Source organism: Egretta garzetta, unplaced genomic scaffold (assembly GCF_000687185.1).
Source record: "Egretta garzetta isolate BGI_Z169 unplaced genomic scaffold, ASM68718v1 scaffold68, whole genome shotgun sequence".
Classification (NCBI taxonomy): domain Eukaryota; kingdom Metazoa; phylum Chordata; class Aves; order Pelecaniformes; family Ardeidae; genus Egretta; species Egretta garzetta.
This window is the reverse complement of record NW_009260774.1, coordinates 5,380,567-5,398,752: the sequence shown is the minus strand read 5'-3', so window position 1 is coordinate 5,398,752 and position 18,186 is coordinate 5,380,567. Positions and strand designations below refer to the sequence as shown.

The 18,186-nt window shown below is 36.8% G+C and overlaps 1 protein-coding gene across 1 annotated transcript in view; it reads right to left on the bottom strand.

Moving 5' to 3' along the window:
- PTPRQ (protein tyrosine phosphatase receptor type Q) overlaps nt 1–18,186 on the bottom strand; it is a 108,495-nt gene that overhangs the window by 23,345 nt on the left and 66,964 nt on the right. Inside the window, exons 28-35 of the mRNA XM_009646323.1 lie at nt 15,903–16,089; nt 13,405–13,649; nt 12,713–12,779; nt 11,958–12,116; nt 10,489–10,711; nt 9,970–10,043; nt 5,372–5,471; nt 4,437–4,565 (exon numbers count right to left, since the gene is read on the bottom strand). Coding sequence (XP_009644618.1) covers nt 4,437–4,565; nt 5,372–5,471; nt 9,970–10,043; nt 10,489–10,711; nt 11,958–12,116; nt 12,713–12,779; nt 13,405–13,649; nt 15,903–16,089 — 1,184 coding nt within the window. The remainder of the gene's footprint in view (nt 1–4,436; nt 4,566–5,371; nt 5,472–9,969; nt 10,044–10,488; nt 10,712–11,957; nt 12,117–12,712; nt 12,780–13,404; nt 13,650–15,902; nt 16,090–18,186) is intronic.

Below are 18,186 nucleotides of genomic sequence, written 5' to 3'. Positions count from 1 at the left end.
TGCCAGTGAAGACTGAGGCAAAAAAGGTGTTGAGTACCTCAGCCTTCTCCTCATCTGCTGTTACCAGCTTGCCAGTCTCGCTCATCAGTGGGGGTACGCTTTCTTTAACCATCCTTTTCCGGCTGATATACCTGTAGAATCCCTTTTTATTATTCTTTGCATCCCTAGCCAAGTTTAGCTCCAGCTGCGCCTTGGCCTTCCTGACCCCATTCCTACACAACTGAACCACGTCCCTGTACTCTTCCCAGGATGCCTGTCCCTGCTTCCACTGCCTGTGCAGTTCCCTCTTCCTCCTTAGTTTGACCAGCATCTCTTGTCTCAACCACGCCGGTCTCTTCCCTTCTTTGCCCGATCATACCATCTCTACCATCATGGAGATCAATGTATGTCCCAAACATTCAAAGTTAGCATTTTGGCTTCATAAAGCAGATCTCATTTTCCACTGAATTCAGTAGGACATAATTCCCTGCATGCCCTCTGAAGGTACATCCCATTAATCAATCACCTAACAAAGACTTACCGAGGGATGGTGTATGTGTATTAGCTCGTGTTAGTAATTTTCAGACACTGAAGTTTTTCAAGTGAAATTTTTTTTCTGATGACCATTATGTCAAAAAATTACTACTGGGAACTCAGATTTGCCATGAAATTCCCAATTTGAAAAAATAAATTGACACACCCCCCCGCAAGTTTCAAAATTGGCAAAAAGGCATACTTGGCACTTTTAAATTTGATGTTTTTTCTATTTAAAAGGACTTTTGTAATGCAAATAATTAATACTAAAAAAGTTATAAAAATGTACCATAGAATCATAGAATGTTTTGGGTTGGAAGGGACCCCTAGAGGTCATCTAGTCCAACCCCCCTGCAGTGAGCAGGGATACTGCTAACTAGAACAGGTTGCTCATAAAAATGTGTGAAATAAAATGTTTTGATTAACCTATACTAAACATTTGCTGAGTTTTGGTTCATTAAACTTTTCAAGCTTTTGAATTTTTGATTGGCTAAGAATGACAAAAAATGTTTCCAGTCATAATCTTCCAAAACAGAAAACCCTTTCTCTACTTCTTTTTATTTCTCATGTGATACCAGCTGCACAAATTTTCTGAGAATATGAGCCAAGATCATAGACCACGATCCACTAAATATGAGAGAATGTCTGAAGGGACAATGTATGAGAGAGTCAAGAAGGATCTCATGGAGCAGACTAGAGTATCTTGATTGTCTTTACTGACGTATGGTAGCTAACATGATAAATAATATACTGGCTGAGAAATGACAAAACACTTGGTTTCCAAAGCATCTCCTCCAAATAAGCACTGAATGGGGTAATTAGTAGGTACAGAAAATATCTATACCGCTTTTTTATTGCCTAAGATTTTCACACAAACTCCTCCTCACCCTTTCAGGGTAGAAAGTATACTTAGATGGACCAGATTTCAGCTGATTCACTGCTAGCTAAGAAATACAAACAAGCCAGCCTGGAAGAGGAGTCTGCCCATCTATGTTTTCCTGATACAATGACAAGATGCCATGAAACCAGCATTCTGCAGCACAGCAAGCTTTCCAAACACAGCTGATATAGCTGACTAAAAGCAGCCAGTGCATGGCAGTAGGCTATGCAGAGGCAGTGATGTACAGTCCCATTGCAAATGCATGGTAAATTTGTGAAGTTCCACTGTAGTCATCAACATGCAATACAATAATTTAACATGTTGACATGACACTGCTTTAACTACAAATCATGAGAATGATAAGGACAACATAAGAACTGGGACTGTGATTGACTTCTACACAGCTATTCCCCAAAGGCAACAGACACACAAGTTCTTTTGTTGAGTAATTGTGGAAGTCTGAAAACAAGCAGCTACAATATTTTAGACATTAGGTTTTACAGTAAGCTGCCTTGTTGCATGCTGCCATGCTTCTGCCAGCTTCTTGATATAACTCATCATTACCAGGAAGGATGTATCTGTAAGAAAGACAGCATTAGAGACCCCTAAAATCTCTCTTTTGGTCACTGACATTACCAGAACAGAATCTTACACATATTGAAACATTCTTTAGAGCTTAAAAAAAGCTGTAATAAACTAAAAAGTTTTGAGCAGATAAAGGATATCCTGCCCCTTATATGTAGATGTATGTTATCTAGTAGGTTCCCATGTACATTTACTGACTTCCTGTGGAAATGATGGTATGAATCCTGTCCTGAGGAACTCTCAGTTCATCACTGCACTTCAAACTTCAACTGTTTGTTGTAATGTCCAACAAAGGACCTGGGCAAGAAGCCTGCTGTAGCTTCAGTGCAGCTACTGCTTGAAAAATAATAATCCAAAATTTAACAGCTGCATCATGTACCTTACAAGAATGGTAGAAGAACAGTGTCTTTGCTTTTGGCCATTAAAGGAGCAGGGAAGGAAGAGAGAGAAAAATACAGATGGAAGGACATGATAAGCCACAAACCAAAATGTGAGATTGACTCATTAAAGTAAATGTGATGTAACTAAAACTGCTGAAGCACTGTTTAGTAAAGGCCTTGCTGTGCATAAATCACATAATGAAGTGCACATAAGTATGAAATATTATAGTTTGCAATTGCTCTGTAGAGTTTGAGACTATACAAATCCAAACTATGCATAATTTAGACTGAAAAGTGGCAAAGTAGTACTCTGCAAACTGATAAAGGATTTGACTGCATGGTTATGTTGCTGAGATTGTAGTGGCATTGTACAAACAGCTGCAGTGTGAGTGAGCACAAAAGGCAGTTGAGAAAAAGAGAGAACTTCTCTTACGTACATACATTCTAACTGCCAAAGGAAAGAAACAGCATGTTTCCTATGTCACATTTGCATTACATTTGCTTCGAGGATAGGTTGTGTATATCAGTTCTATATTGTCATAACATGTTATAATTTCCATGTAAAAATTGTCCTGATTTATTTCAAGATAGGTGTGGAACTGTTGTACCTTAACATTAGGGACTAAAACATGATTTTATGATGACAAATACCACTGTTTGTCAGTAGTATAGCTGCAAAGACTGACGTTTCATTTTGATTAACGATATCATTCAGTATGTTACGGTAGCACACAGGTTAAGAGAACAGAATGGAAAACACACCACGTTGCTTCAATAATACAAAAAACTTACTGGATGACAAATATCTCCTTGCGTCTAAAGAAAAATGAAGAGTATCTGGAAGTAAAATCCATTAACACTTTAGTATATGAACAAAATTAGCACTATTCTTATTCATCTAACAGTTTGGAAACAAGGCCATTTTGAAGATCCATCAAGATAATTGATACGAGTCTCAGTTATCACAGTGCACTGGCAATGGTTCTGTCTTCAGAGAACATTTTCCGCTGTTATTAACAGGTACTAAACAACGCTATCTGAATGACACGTGCCCCACACAGAACATACCACATCCATTACGTCGATGACTTCCAGATGATTCATAGTATGTTTTCTCATCTGTTACAAGCAGCCATTCCTGTGTGTGCTATTTTGAACAGGTTTGTACATGCAATCAGCTTACTCTGTACCACACATGTGACATATACACACTCGAACAAAACGGGTCAACGGCTACAACCTTTCATCTTCCAGCTATTCCTAGTCTGCAACAGTAGGATGCCTGACTGCTAGGGCAAGACTATTTTAGGCTTCTCATCTTTAAGGACACTGCCTACCACAGCGTTTCATCTGTGACACAGCAGGGAAAATGCAGGCAGGTAAAGAATGTTCACCAAACATTTCTAATTGAGTTGGATGCCATAGATTATTAAGAATCATCATTATATTTATTTGGTAAATAATATCTGTATTTATGGCAGTCAGAAAGAGTGGTTTTCCTTCTGCTAAATATCTGTGACAAGATTCTTTGTTGGACAGAAAATATTAATGGCCTGGAATTGCTGCATACACCTTAAAGGAGCAGATGTCAGGATAGCCAGTGTGTTGAGCTCCACGGAAACCCAGATGTTAAGCAAATCCCTCTGTGGAAAAAAACCCCACTTTCTAAATGTCAATTAAACAATGACAGATTTGTTCTTGAATCAGTTGATCGGGACTTCTGGGAGTTTGGCTCTTTCAAAATGCTTATGTAAGTTTGCAGTCTACACAGAACACTGGGCCATTAAAAAAACTCAGAAATTCTGCATGTTTAAAAATATGTAGCCCTTTTTTTGCTAACACAATTAAACAGTGATTTGCACTTAGATCTTTATCTTGTTGTAAAAAGAGCTGAAGATTAAGTGATTTTCTAAAAGCTAGTGAGAAGTGTCTTGAGGATGGAGGTCATTCTTTGAAAGAGGATCTCAGTGACCTGTGTAAATAAGAACACCACAAACACTTCCAAACAAGCAAAGGTCAGAAAGGGGTCATGGCTACAGCCCCTTTGGACTACTGTTTTGCCTAAGGAGTACGCTTACCGTGTAAATCTCTCATCCTTCAGCTCCAGGTCTGCCACTGTGATCAACTGATCCAGTTTGAACTTAGTGTCAATAATTTCAGCATCTCGTGGGGAGTATGTGCCTCCCTCTTTTTGCTTTTGCCGAATCCTAAACAGAAAATAATACTGAAAAATAAACATGCAAAAGATTTAAAGACACATACATCACTACTTTGATTAGACAGGCTGAAACTGAAAAATGGCCAGAAATCCTTCTTCGGCCTTCATTCTTCTCTCCCTTCCAATAGTGTAATTTAGTCAAATCCAGAAGTTGTGTTGTCAAAAATTCATATGGAAAGAACCTAGCCTGTATATTCTTCTAGTTTTCCTGCATAAATTCTTCAGCAATGCCTGAATGATGCAGCTGAGGAAGAACAGAACTTCTGATGAATGAGCAAACTCACATCATGTATGCGGTACCCAGTCTGCTTCTTTACATGGGCATTTTGTTTACAATCTGAATTTAGAGTTCAAATACTCCTTCACATGTGAGACTTTAATGTATTTAACTGATACATTTCTTAGTAAGAAAGAAAGCAGAATTTAGAATATTTACTTCATATCAAGCCGTCAGTAGGGTTAGCCATCACGTTAACTTCAACCACCTGACTCTCTGATCTGTATCCTCAAGTCAACAGCAAATTGGCTCTGAAAGTGTAAGATAGGCTACTGCTCTGATTTACCCTCTGAAGAAGTAGTTTTTTCTCCTTCATCTATGGAGGTTACCCTCACTAGACTAAAGCTAGCCTCTTTGTGATTCCCTCCCTAAGTGTCTATATAAAAGACAAAAAAAAAAGAAAATACAATACTTTTTGAAATGGCAGATTGGTTCTATTTATAGGACTGTTTCAGCTCTTCTTTAAAATATTTCTGAGTGCTTACAAGCATGGTATGGCAAGGATACATAAATCTCACCTTGCAAAAGCATATACTGCAGCCACCAAAAGAACAACTGAAAGTATACACAAAGTGACAGCAAGGATAACTTCTACAGATCTTCCTGACAGTCCTTCACCTGCAACAGAAAGTGGAAATCTAATATTTCATAGATTCATCACAATTTTTACAATTCTGACAGGGAACAATGAGCAACAGTCACTATTCTCTCTGTACAACTGTATCAATTTTGTGTCAGTCAAAGAGCTGCTCAGGAAAGAAAAAAATACAACAAAACCAGAAACAATTTATTTAAGGGTTCCTAAGCACTGATCTATGTAATACACAATGCTAATAGTATATGTCTACGGCTATACATGCAGCCAACCCCTGGTGCTTTTCAGTTTTACTTGCTAAACAGGTTAAGGTAGGTCTATACCACAGTAACATCAGCCTGGACGCTAGCCCGAGTTGAGCCCCTGCTTCAGCCTCTCTGCAGCCAAGAACAGACACGCTACGCCACCGGCTAGGAATAATAAAACTCCAGAAGTGGAAAAGGAAGAGCCACAACTCTAAAGCTATGAGGCTTGCAGCCATCACTCACAGGCACAAAATAAAAGATGATTTTTTGGAGATACTCTCCTCAGGGTGCTGAAGGAACCCACCTAGTGATCTGTTTTGAACTTTCTGGATTATCTGCCTCACTGACCATTAACTCATGCTCTTTCTTTATGTGGGAATTGGTGATATTGTTAGGAATAACCACCAGCAGGTCAAAAGTAATAATAAAGGCCTTTACAATAGAAAGGTAAAGATGCTGGTATTCTATTCTGTCCATCCAGGTGAGGATGAAGGCTCATTCAGAGACCGATAAACCATTTAGATTAGTAGTTTCTAGACCTCTTTTCAAACCTTTGTGGTGCTAAATTTCTTAGACTCATTCAATTTCCCACCCTTCCTGGTAATCCTGTCTCTTACCTCAGGAACCTCAGCCTCCTTTTTCCTTAGGCACACAGTGAAAATAAGAAAAGCAAGGGATTAATACTGCTGGCATTCTTCACCTATGCTGGTATTTAACTCCACTTTCTGACCCACTGTGGAAAACCTGGCTCCTGTCCAGCCTCCCATATGAAACTGCATGTCCCCCCAAGGGCACACCAGGAAACACTGAAGTCTTGGCTTCATTTCTCTCAAAAGGCCCTGATTTTTGGATTAGAGAGTATACGGCAAATGATCTGTACTGCATGTACATTCGAGAACATGATTAAAACTCAAAATGATCCCAATTTAGCTGAAAAAATGGTCTTAAAACAGTAGGATGCAATTTTGTAAGATCAAGTGCACGTAGTCCTACACATAGGCAGGAATAATCAGCTACAATAATACAGCTTATTAAACAGTACATTAGGTAGCAATTTATCAGAAGAAAGGGTGAGATTGCTGTGGACCACAAGTAACATGAATCGGTATTATCGTGCCAATATGAAAGGATAGACATAATCTTGTGATACACAGAATTAAGTATAGTTTCAAAACACCTGAAATAATTCTCCCACCGCACTAGTAAAGTCTCAGGTGCAACACTGGACACTACAAGGTAAGAACAATTTAGGCCATGGGAAGACAATAGAGAGGAAAAGCAAGTATATAGAAAAATGTTGCAAAGAGAAAAGGAATGAAAAAGTCCCTGCCACTCACTGATTTCTGTGATAAGGTACAGATCTTAGTAATGTAGAAGAACAGAATTTCCAGAGGAAGCTCTACAACAGTTCTATTTCCACCAAACAGTGAAGTCAATGTTAAACCCTATAGTTAACCAGTCCAAGCACTGCCAGTGTTATTAAACAAAACAGCGCTGGCAGAATCCTCACCAAGAATTAAAAAATACATTTTCTCCTACTTTTTTGCAACAGGGAAGGACTACATGTCTGTAGAGATGATGATAGGCAAGGGGAAGGAGACAAAACAGAAGATTTGGCATAGAGGAAAAATAGGTATTATAAAACTAGCATGCAGTCCTGACATCATGTTGTATAATTTTGAGGAGCTGCCACTCCATAGATGATAATAACAAACTGCAATAATAGAATATCTTAAGGTAGGTTTCCATGCAAAAGGCAGTGTCAGTGAACCCCATTTTGATTATTTCCTGTCTCATCAGCTTTGTATTTCACATGGAAAAAGTCTACACTTACACAGGACTACCAGCTGCCCCACAATGATTTGCTGAACCAGCTATGAGAGTTTATGAAAAGGTTATAAGCTGCCTGATGTATTAGAAGTTGAAGCAGTATTTGTCACCACATCTTAATTATCTCATGGAAAAATCCTGACCTTTCATTGTAGTATGGACATTACTTTTGCAATGTCAGTCATGGGTTATGAGGAAGAAACTCCACTTCTCCAGCTCAAGAGGAGAGTTGTGGTACTCCAAGTATGGTTGAGTGGGAGCACCATATTAAAATGTATCCTTCACTATAATTAAAGAATCATTATTGCAGCTGTGTATTCCAATAATTTCTGCTCCAGTGTTCCTCCCTAGTAAAATTCCTATTGTTTAACAAGAGCATCTGACGTCTGTGACAGAGAACTCTCTCACAGGTTTTCCATATTTTTTTCTGCTTCAAACGTATTTAACATGTGGTATTAAATTGCACAGTGTGTATATATATATAAGTAGATTCAGAAATCAAAACAATCTAGTCATTAATACCTCTGCCAAAATTCAAATTAGTCTTTTATTTACTAAAATTAAAGTGTTATATAGGAAAAAACATCTATTTCAGTGATTATTATGGAAGAAGATCATTAATTTAAAATGAAATTGCAATTCTGATCTCAGGCAGCATAAATTTCCTCTGAAAAGATATTGTTGTTACAAGTGGAATAGAAGTCATCGGTCACAAGGATACCTAACAGTTACTGATCTTACTGGTACAATTTCTGGGTTATGCTTTCAGAGAAAGTCTGAAGTTCATATAACCAAACATGTTCTATAAGGTAACACTTGGGTAAGGTTTCTCAGGTTATGTGTCTGAAAAACATCTTCCCTTATTCACTTAAGATGACATTAAGTGGCATTGCCACTGCTGTATCTTCAAAGCCACTCAGATGCAATACCTGTATCGACTGTGATACATCAATGTGATGTTCATTTCACAACACTTGTAAGAAAGCATAGAAAGAGCATTTAATTATCTGTTCCACTTAAGTTTTGTTTCTTTTTGGATAGGCTCTGAAATTTAGAAGTTAAGGGCAGACAAGAGTTCGCTGTAGTGCCCATTTTAAAAGCAGTGCTTGATAAACTTTAGCACAGAAGGCACTGGGTGGGTATGAGGAGCCATGGATGTCTGAGGAATTTATCAATCAGGCCTATTTTTTTTTCCTACTACATTTTATTCAGCATACAAACGGATCTTGCTTCTTCATGAGCTACACCAAAGGCAAATGTGTCACAAGTTCTCAGCAACAATTGAGAAGGGAATGAATTATGTTATCTGACTGCCACTAAAGCACGATTTCTTTAAGTATTGCAGACTTTTCTGCTAGAAAGCAGAAAGGTGCCCAGAGGACTGGATACAGTTGGACTCATTTCCAGTAGACTTGGTTTCCCTGACTGGACACACAGTCTTTCCCTTACTGGGCAAACTCTTTGCTTCATTGGCTTAGAATTTTTAAACTCAGAACATATAAAGACAACTTTTGTGTTCCAAAACATTTAGGGCTAGAGAAATAGTGCCAGCTCCTTTCAGAATATTCAGGTAGTGAATTAGCATTTCAGGATCTTCAGTATCAGATCATGTAACAAATTTCTAACATGGATTAGATGAATAAGGCAGCTCATATCACAGAAGATGAATGCCAAATGAAAAATATGTGCCCACTAAAATTCTTCTGGGTACTCATCCAGTTGTCTTGGGATCTCTTTTCAGAAAGTCGGGGCTAATGCTTAGCTAAGTAAGTTTTGGCTTACCAATATATTAAAAGAACTTACAGATCTTACTGCGATCTGCTAGGAGAGTCTTCATTCCAAATTTTGGGGGTATATCAACACTGCCATTGAGGAATTTATGCCGGATTTCAGACCCCATAACATAAGACCCTCTTGGCCAGTGGCATCAGAACCAGATGGATTCTGTTAGACAATATTAATTTATTAATTAATATGGAGCTTTGTCTGTATCTAAAGGGTGAAGGGCTAAAGGGTCATGTCCTCAGGTGAGCTGCCACTAGAAGGAATGATCTGCAGCCAAGAGGTTTCCTACACTAGGGTCACTGGAATAGCTCTACACCCAACACAGAGGGAAACTGCACAAACACTATAGCTTCTGGCTTCACCGAGCAAGATGAGCTATCCTGGCAAAATGGTATTTTTATTGGTATAACTGAATCTCTGCTAACAAACTTTGTCAATACTGCTTTTTCATTTAACAATCCAGGCTGAGATAAGACCTCCTGACAACTTCAAAAAGACATACAAGGGAATGGATATGTTTCCTCAGCCATTCTGGTTAAGCTAGGTCCAACAAAAACAGAGATTATTTACTTCAGGAAAACCACTCTACTAAAAAGAAATATGGAATTGTCTAGATTCTTTGGAAACAGAGAAATACTTTAGTAAATGACAGTCTCCTTACCTAATGTTTTGACAGGGTCAGAATAGTCAGAATCGGTAAACTGTCCTTTAATGTTAGTTGCTCTGAACTTAAATCTGTGAATTAAAACCAAGAAAACTAATGAAATAAAAGTTTATGTGCATTTCCTTAAATATTGTTTCACTTAAAAACTAAAAAATATTTTTGAGTTTTAGTATAATATAAGCTGGAATCGTTATTCACCTTCTAAAGTGATGTTATGACAGACATCAAGGAGTCAGTGTCACTATCTTAAATATATAATCAAACTACACAAATTACTTATCTTGAATTTGGCTTATTTAATTTAAGAACTCAGTAAACACCTTTTGTTACTTGAAACATTTTAAAAAAATTGTCTCCCATATTTATGCTCAGCCAAAAAATTTAAAATTAGAGACACATGAAGATCATTTCAATCTCCACCCTTTCATAATTGAATGACAGAGTTTGTATGCTTGTATAAATGTATATTTCACTTAAATCTTTCTCTTGGACAAACATAGATACAAATGTACTTACAGGTACTGCTTTCTTGGTTTCAATGGGCCATTACATATTTTGTCTTGACTGCCTGGTATCATACATGTAGTATCAGCACCTATAACATATATCTCTTCTTTGCCACTTGGATCTTCTTTTCCTTCTATACATGGTGGATTTGGAAAGCCTTCATTTGTAAAATACGGCCTCGGTCTGTTGAAGTAGGCATCGTACCACTTAGTAACATTCCCATCATGCTGAGCTATTGTCAAGAAAAGAATTAATCAGAAACAATTTACATTCTAACCAGACTGTAATTAAAGAACTTAAATAGGAAATTAATTTTTTTAAGTGCTTAGCATGCTGTCGGTACCATTTACACAACTAAGTTTATAACTGTATTTGCACTCAAACCCAAATTTCCTTACTATCCACACTATCGATATTTTGCTAAATCGGAGTAAGTCAACTGAATCACAACTAGAAAACTTCAGGGATGGCTCTGCCTCTAGAGTTTATAATTTGTGCAAGCCACTTGAATTTGAAACTGAGTATGGCTATCAAAGACAGTAAGAAGTGTTTACTCTAAAGACAGTAAAGACCGTTTCATAAATGAAACGACTACATTTCAATAAGTGGACAGTACCCAGCAACTCAGGAGAAAAATCTTCAAAATGTTGCTTAATGTGGTATTTGCATATCTATCAGTTCAAGAGAATCTTCACAACAACAGCTATGAAATAAATGTCTGTAGGATTACTGCTAAAATGCAAAATTCAGAAAAAAGTGAGAGACAATGTGAATTCATTTAACTTGAATGCTTTAGTTCTATACTTTGAAAGAAGTAAACCAGGGGAATTAAATACCTGGAATTTGTCTTTCTTACGTAAAGTAAGCCTGACCATATGATGTTCTATCATGAAACTCCCACTCACAGTGGCAGGCTCAAAAGAGTGTCATGGCACTGTTCATATAAGTAAATGTTCATCAGTCTGTACAAGGGAATACACATTCTAACCCACAGTCTACAGAAAGGATTTATACAAATCCCTCTGCCCCCGTTATGAAATGGAAATATCAACTGCACATGACTGCATTCTTTTACAGGCAGCACTAATAGCAACAGAAGAAAAAACCTGAAAAAAAAAGTTTCAGATTTTTTTACCTTCCACAAATGCTAAATATGCGTTGTTTTTTTTCAAGGAAATAGGAAATGAACAAAATACAATGGTAAAAATAGGTCCAGAATAATATTGGTGACTTCAAACAGCATGGATGACTCTTTGTTGGCAAGTGTTCCCAAAATCCAGTACCCAGCCCACAGGTATTATGAAAGATATTTCGCTCTTAGCACTGTTGCCACAGCTGAAGTGACTTTGTTAGCTGTTTTCTAACATGAAATTACTAAGACCCAAGAAAAGAAATAAAAGAGAAAAGAAAAATAGCCTGAAACCAGAGAAATAAAAAAAACCTGAAAACAATTTTCACGAGAACTTATAAAATTTTACCTCCGGCTTCCACAACAAGAACTTGTATCTTCTTGATAGGGCCATGATCATCACTGTAATAACATATCGGCATTCTGATTGTAATTGTTGTAGCTGTGACAAGTAATGCACCATTGGTATCGTAAACTGGTGCTGGTTTCTTTTTAGGCCGTGGTGGTTCTGTTTTTAAACAAAGATATACCACAGAGTTTTGTTTTAAAATGTTTTCACAACAAGTACTTTGTTCAGGCACATAGCTGTGTTATGCAAGGCCAATCTTCAGCATATTTTCAGGGGCAACTTAATGTTCTACTTAATGCCTTATGCCTGAAAAAACTGTATTCTGATACATGCCTCTGAGTAACAGTTTTCAATTAAAAAAGAAAACAATAAAAAGACTGAGTCTTAGTTTTTCAATGAATTTCAATCAATGATTGTATTGATTTCCACAACTGTGATACTGTATACTTAGCTATACCTCTGTGATATTCTTCTAAGCTGTTTGCTGATTGTAACTAAGATACTGAAGTCAATATGATTACTTCACTCAGTCTGCACGTGGTTTAAGTATCATTCAGATATGAATAGCAAATGACCAGTGATATACAGCAAAATTGAGCACTGCAATTCAAGGCTATCAGTTATGTGTTCCCACTCCTACATTATGCAGCCTCTAAATAAGAGACCAAGGCACATAGCTGTGTACTTACAGGTAGAACACCAATTTCTTCAGCATTTATAGAGATTTCAACTAAAGGGCACTTTATGAGACTTACCTTTGATATCCATGGTTATTTTCAATTGAATTTTCGGCCCTGCACCAGCACCATTAATTGCATACACCTTAAAAAACCAAACAATTTTTTAATGAGTATTTGTAATAGGTTTAAATTAGCCAAACCCGGGTATATTTGAAGCAACAATGAATGCTGAAAGACTCCTTTTATGTCATTCACACTTTGCTAGATCTTCATATTTCTTCACAATCCTGCATACGGTAACACTTTATCACTTGTGATGTAGCCCTTACCGAAAGGAGAAAAACAAGCCCACTTAAACAGCTATGTTGCCTCCTCTCATGTCCTACTCTCTGATTGTTTGAAAGGACTTCATGCACATACTTCTAGCAAGCTCCCCTTGCAGAACTGGACCCTTCACTTGAGCCAAATGAGCAATACAAGTGGCGGAATTAAGAGAGAGATTTAGTCTTGTACCTGTGATGATGTGTCACAGGCTGCTTTGCTAGCACATGAACTGGTGGTCCAGAGTACCAAGCTAACCACTAGTGATGTGTCCTGCTCCCACTCACTCCACCCTCTTCATTGCTGCCCTCGTTCCTCAGACTCATCTTTCTTCTAACATCCTTGGCATGAAAATCTCATATTCAGCCTAGGTTTATGTTCCCTGTTCAGACTACTCTCTCACTCATATCAAAGAAAAAATCCAAAGAAAAAGTATCAGTTCTTACACTGACGTTATAGGTGTGTCCTCCCTTTAGTCCTTCTATCATGGCAGTGACCGACTGATCTGTTTTATCAATGACGCTAAGGTTGTGGATCTGGATGGCAGCGGGGTCATCTTCATTGTAAACCATAGCTTGATACACTTGAATATTTCCATTTGGTTCAGATGGCGGCACAAATGTTACTTGGAATTTGGTTACTTCATCTGGTATCTTCTGAAATGTTATGTTGTTGGGTGGGTCTTCAGGCACTGAAAAAAATATTCCAATAATCCAAATAAATCAGTTTACTACTATTACTATTAGAGAAAATGCTGAAAAATTATAAATTATATTTTTGCATGTCAGTATTATTTCACTGGTATTTTCTGTTTTTACTAAAACCATCTCAAATAATTATTGCATAACTACATATTTATAAAGACAATTAAAAGTTAAATATTTAGTGAAATACTATTCTTAAAGATGGCATTTAATGCTACAAATATTAAAAATAACTATTAGATAACCCTCAGCAGTTTCTACTTGGAAAAGTTTCTTCTGATTTTCTACTCAGAAAGCCTGAGGGCATCATTATACCTTGAAATACATCTGGGGTAAACAAATCCTTGCATGAGCTGACAAGCAAGAAGCAAGTGTTAGTCTTGAGTATCCCTTTCTGAAAGCCCTCTGTCAACAGCAAGCTCCCTCCCAGCGTATAAACAAGCCACTGTGCTCCTAAGAGTCTCTGCTTATCACCACTAACTCTTTAGGAAAAAACTTTCCACTAGCCGATGCCCAGACACAAACACAACATGTGTCTTTCCCAAAGGCAGTTTTTTTGTCAAACGGTTATTCCAGTAGCTTATTCTCAAGACCGCAAAGGTATAAATCATTTTCCCAATGTCCCTATCTGATAGAAAAGGCTGTAACATTCTTTCCAGGCAGCTAAATATTTATTGCTCTACCTGAGCAGGCAAGTATGGAGCGTGACCTGTAAATAGTGAAATCAAGCAACTGAAGGTAAACATTCCCTCAGCCAAGGATTTAGATGCAGTGGTCATACCTTCCAGGTTTTTTACACCAGCCAACAAATGCTTACTCAGGCTTCTCTTGGAGTAAGTCTATGTAAATTGGTCCTTACTCAGCCATATGCTAGACCGTACAAACCAGATGAGACAAGATGAGATGGAAAATGTAACTGTTCTTCTCTAAGGTTACTGCACCTCCTAATGTATCACTTTTTTACATAAGAAAAAGGGCTACCGAAAAATATAGCTCACAGGACAGACCCAGCTACCACGTAATGTAATCTTCATTCATTTTTCCACAGTGAAAGACCATATCAGCCACCAGGGATATAAATAGGTAATGAAAACCTTAGAATTCAATGTATTAAAGGCATTAGAAAGATATATAGAGAGAGATATACACACTCATATCATATCATAACATATCGTATCATTAGGGACACTGGATTTTCATACATCAAAGGAAAGATAAATGATAAATACAATCACTTTGTAGTATGTCTAAATCTGAAATTAACCTGACTATATAGCTAAAAAAGCTGACCTGCAGCTCGCCTCGCTAGAGATAAGGCAATTGTAGTTTATAGTTGATAATTAGCCTGAATGAAACAAATATACAGTATCTTTTCAGAAAATATTTTTTGTTGTTTTGTTTGCTTGTTTGTTTGTTTAAATAACCTTAGAGAACAATTGAAAACCAGGAAACACAGTAGACAGAGCATAACCAGGAGCTATGTAGGTAAACCGAGGATGGTATTGTCCCTGTGTACATCTGTTTAGATTTTCCTAAGCAAATGCTATCTACTTTTCTGTAACACAGCCTCTCGGTGTCATGAGGTCCTCACACAGTTCCTCACTCACCTCTGTTTTATTTCTCTGAGTAACTTAATAGCATCAGCAGTTTTTGTCACCTTAGTATCTACCTCTTTCTCCAGATTGTTTTGAATCTGTGGAACAGCTGACTCAAGCACAGATCCCTGTGGGCCTTCACTAGCAACCTCCTTCCATTCAGAATACACAAATTCTGTCCTCAGGTCAGTACAGGTACCCTTTATTAACATTAGGATTCATGTAACTCATTTTTATATGCTTAAATTTTGCAGCAAGACCAAGGATGTTGTATAGAGTTTTCAATAGTCATTTAAGGGAAACAGGAGAGTCATCCCTTCCTAAGACAGGTATCCTGCACATACATGCTAATATAGATAGGACCTCTCTCTTCACTGACTATAGAAGTGATCTAGACAACTGTGTTCCACACGTCCATAATTTACATGAAGCAAGTTAAGATCTCTGCATTACTAAAGTTAAATCTTAATATTTATTATCACCATCACTTTTTTTGTTGACTACCACCTTTTTAAATATTAAAGAAAAATATTGTTATTGTTAACACATGGTTAAAAGTCCACCATACATTCAAGACTCATTTATTTGTCAGATGAAATAAAAACTGCAAACTTTGATCCATATAAAGTTGAGAAAAATACAAACCTGCTTCAAAAGTGGAGACAATTACTGGAGAACTAGCCTTGCCTTCAATGACTGCAGCATTAACATCTCCCGTAAAGGCAATGATTACCACAGAATACCTTGTAAATGCTTTTAAATCAGAAATTTCTAAGACTTTACCCTCATCATTTGTCTTCAGAAATTGAGCTTTATAATTGTCATTATCAACCTGTAAAAAAAACCAACAACAACAACAACAACTCAAAAGCACGACATTATTATTTGAAAACCTTATTTAACTTTTATGTTTCCACTTCCCTAACCATCTACATCAAAGAGTTCACAAGAATTCTCCAGCTACCAAGACTAGAAAGCTGCACAGGGAGGTAAACTCCCATCTCACCCACATGTTGCCTCTTTAGCACTTCACGTAGTATGGGATTAAGGAAATGGGCGGTTTGCTTGGTGCTCCCTTCCACCATGCAAACATGAACTGATTGGTAGACACTGGGCCAGGGGAGCTGCAGTGACCTGAAATGGGAATCAAACTAGGCAGAGATCCAGAAGATGAGCAGCTACGTAGTAGAAAAGTGTTTGGAATAATAATAAAAAAAAAATTAGAAGAACCACTTGTAAGACAGTGGAGAGGGAGTAGTTATCTCACTAGAAAAGCTGGAAAGCAGAAATAATTGGGGTTCAATCTAGAAAAGGGAGGATGGTGGAAGACATAGTAATAACTTCAATATATATAAAAAAAGATGTTAGTGAATTGAAGATAATCTACTGTTTCTAATGTTCATGAAAACACAAATAGAAATTTTATTTGTACCAAAAAGATTAGAATTAAATATTATAAAAACTGCAGTGATACACCTAAATATATAAGTAATACTATGACTATAAGTTTAGTTATAAACTAGAACAGTCTATCGAGGGTTGCTGAGCAATTTACAGCACTGGACATTTTGAAGAACAGGAAAATGAATAATTTGTGAGGAAGACTCTAGGTACATTTGTTTCTGTGTTAGAGCAGGGTATGGACTGGATTACTTCTTGGGATCCCTATCATCCCTACATCTCAAACAATCTATAGTTCTGTAGAAACAGCTACAGTGTTGGGCTTTATATCCAATTAATCAATTCTCACATTAGCTTAAAAAAGGAGAAAAAGGAAAAATGGGAGCTTTTCTAGTGTTTGATCAGGTATCATTTACAAAATTCTTTTTATGTCTATTCCCACTACTTCAGTTAATGATGTTTTCATTATTGTTTCTTCAGTGTGTAATTTGAAAAGAGGATTAGGTAGCTGTACAGTAGTTTTCCCACTGGATGAAATCTGTATTAAATGCAGCTGCTAAAACATTAGAATAGTTCAAGCATACCTTTTATTTGACAGATATGCATCTATCCCCACTGAGAATTAACCTGAACTAAACTTTCTGATGGACTAAACAGACATTCATTTCCTGGGATGGCCATGAAGAGCTGAAACACTTTTTCCTATTTGACTATCAAAAATCTAGCATATAAATATTTATACAGGAGCTAAAATACAATCGCAGTACATCATTAAAATTATTTCTATTCTTCCTGAAGTTCAATGGTTCAGTTCCATCTTCTTTACTCATTTTCAGTAATATTTCATTCAAGACTACTTCTAATTACAGTAGGCAGCAAGACAACCTAAAATATGATTTGGAGGAATAATAATGGGGAGTACTTTTTAGTTTTCCTGATATAAAATGGATACAAAAGTTTTTTAGGTTTAAAAGTTTAGTCTTTCTGATACAAAAGTTATACCATAAGCTATATAACATTTAAGTTATATAACTTTAAAGTTTTTTATGTTTTAAAAGTTTAGTTTTTCTGATATAAAACTGCAAGGGACATTCCAGCAATTTAAACAGAACCCTAATACATTCACTAATAAATACTAATTACTACTAAGAATAATGACATCGCAGAATAGAAATCTGAAATTATTCTGTTCTGTGAGCCTATTTTTATAAAGCCTTAAAGGTACTCAGTTGAGAACTAAAATGAGTAAAGTTATACATATAGGAAGTTTGTGAAATTTGGAGTCTTCATAAAAATTTTCCCACTGGGACAATAAAATATATATTCAGATTTTCACTGAAAAAGATTGTGACAGCTTTATTGGCCTCTAAGAAGGAATAGATTTGTCTACTATATGATTATTTACAGAACTGACCCCTGTAATTACTGATCATTAGACAGACCACATCTGATTACAAGGAATCCCTAGACATAAAGCTAGATATCTGAAATATATTTGAAAAAAACCCACTTTGTAAAAACAAAACCA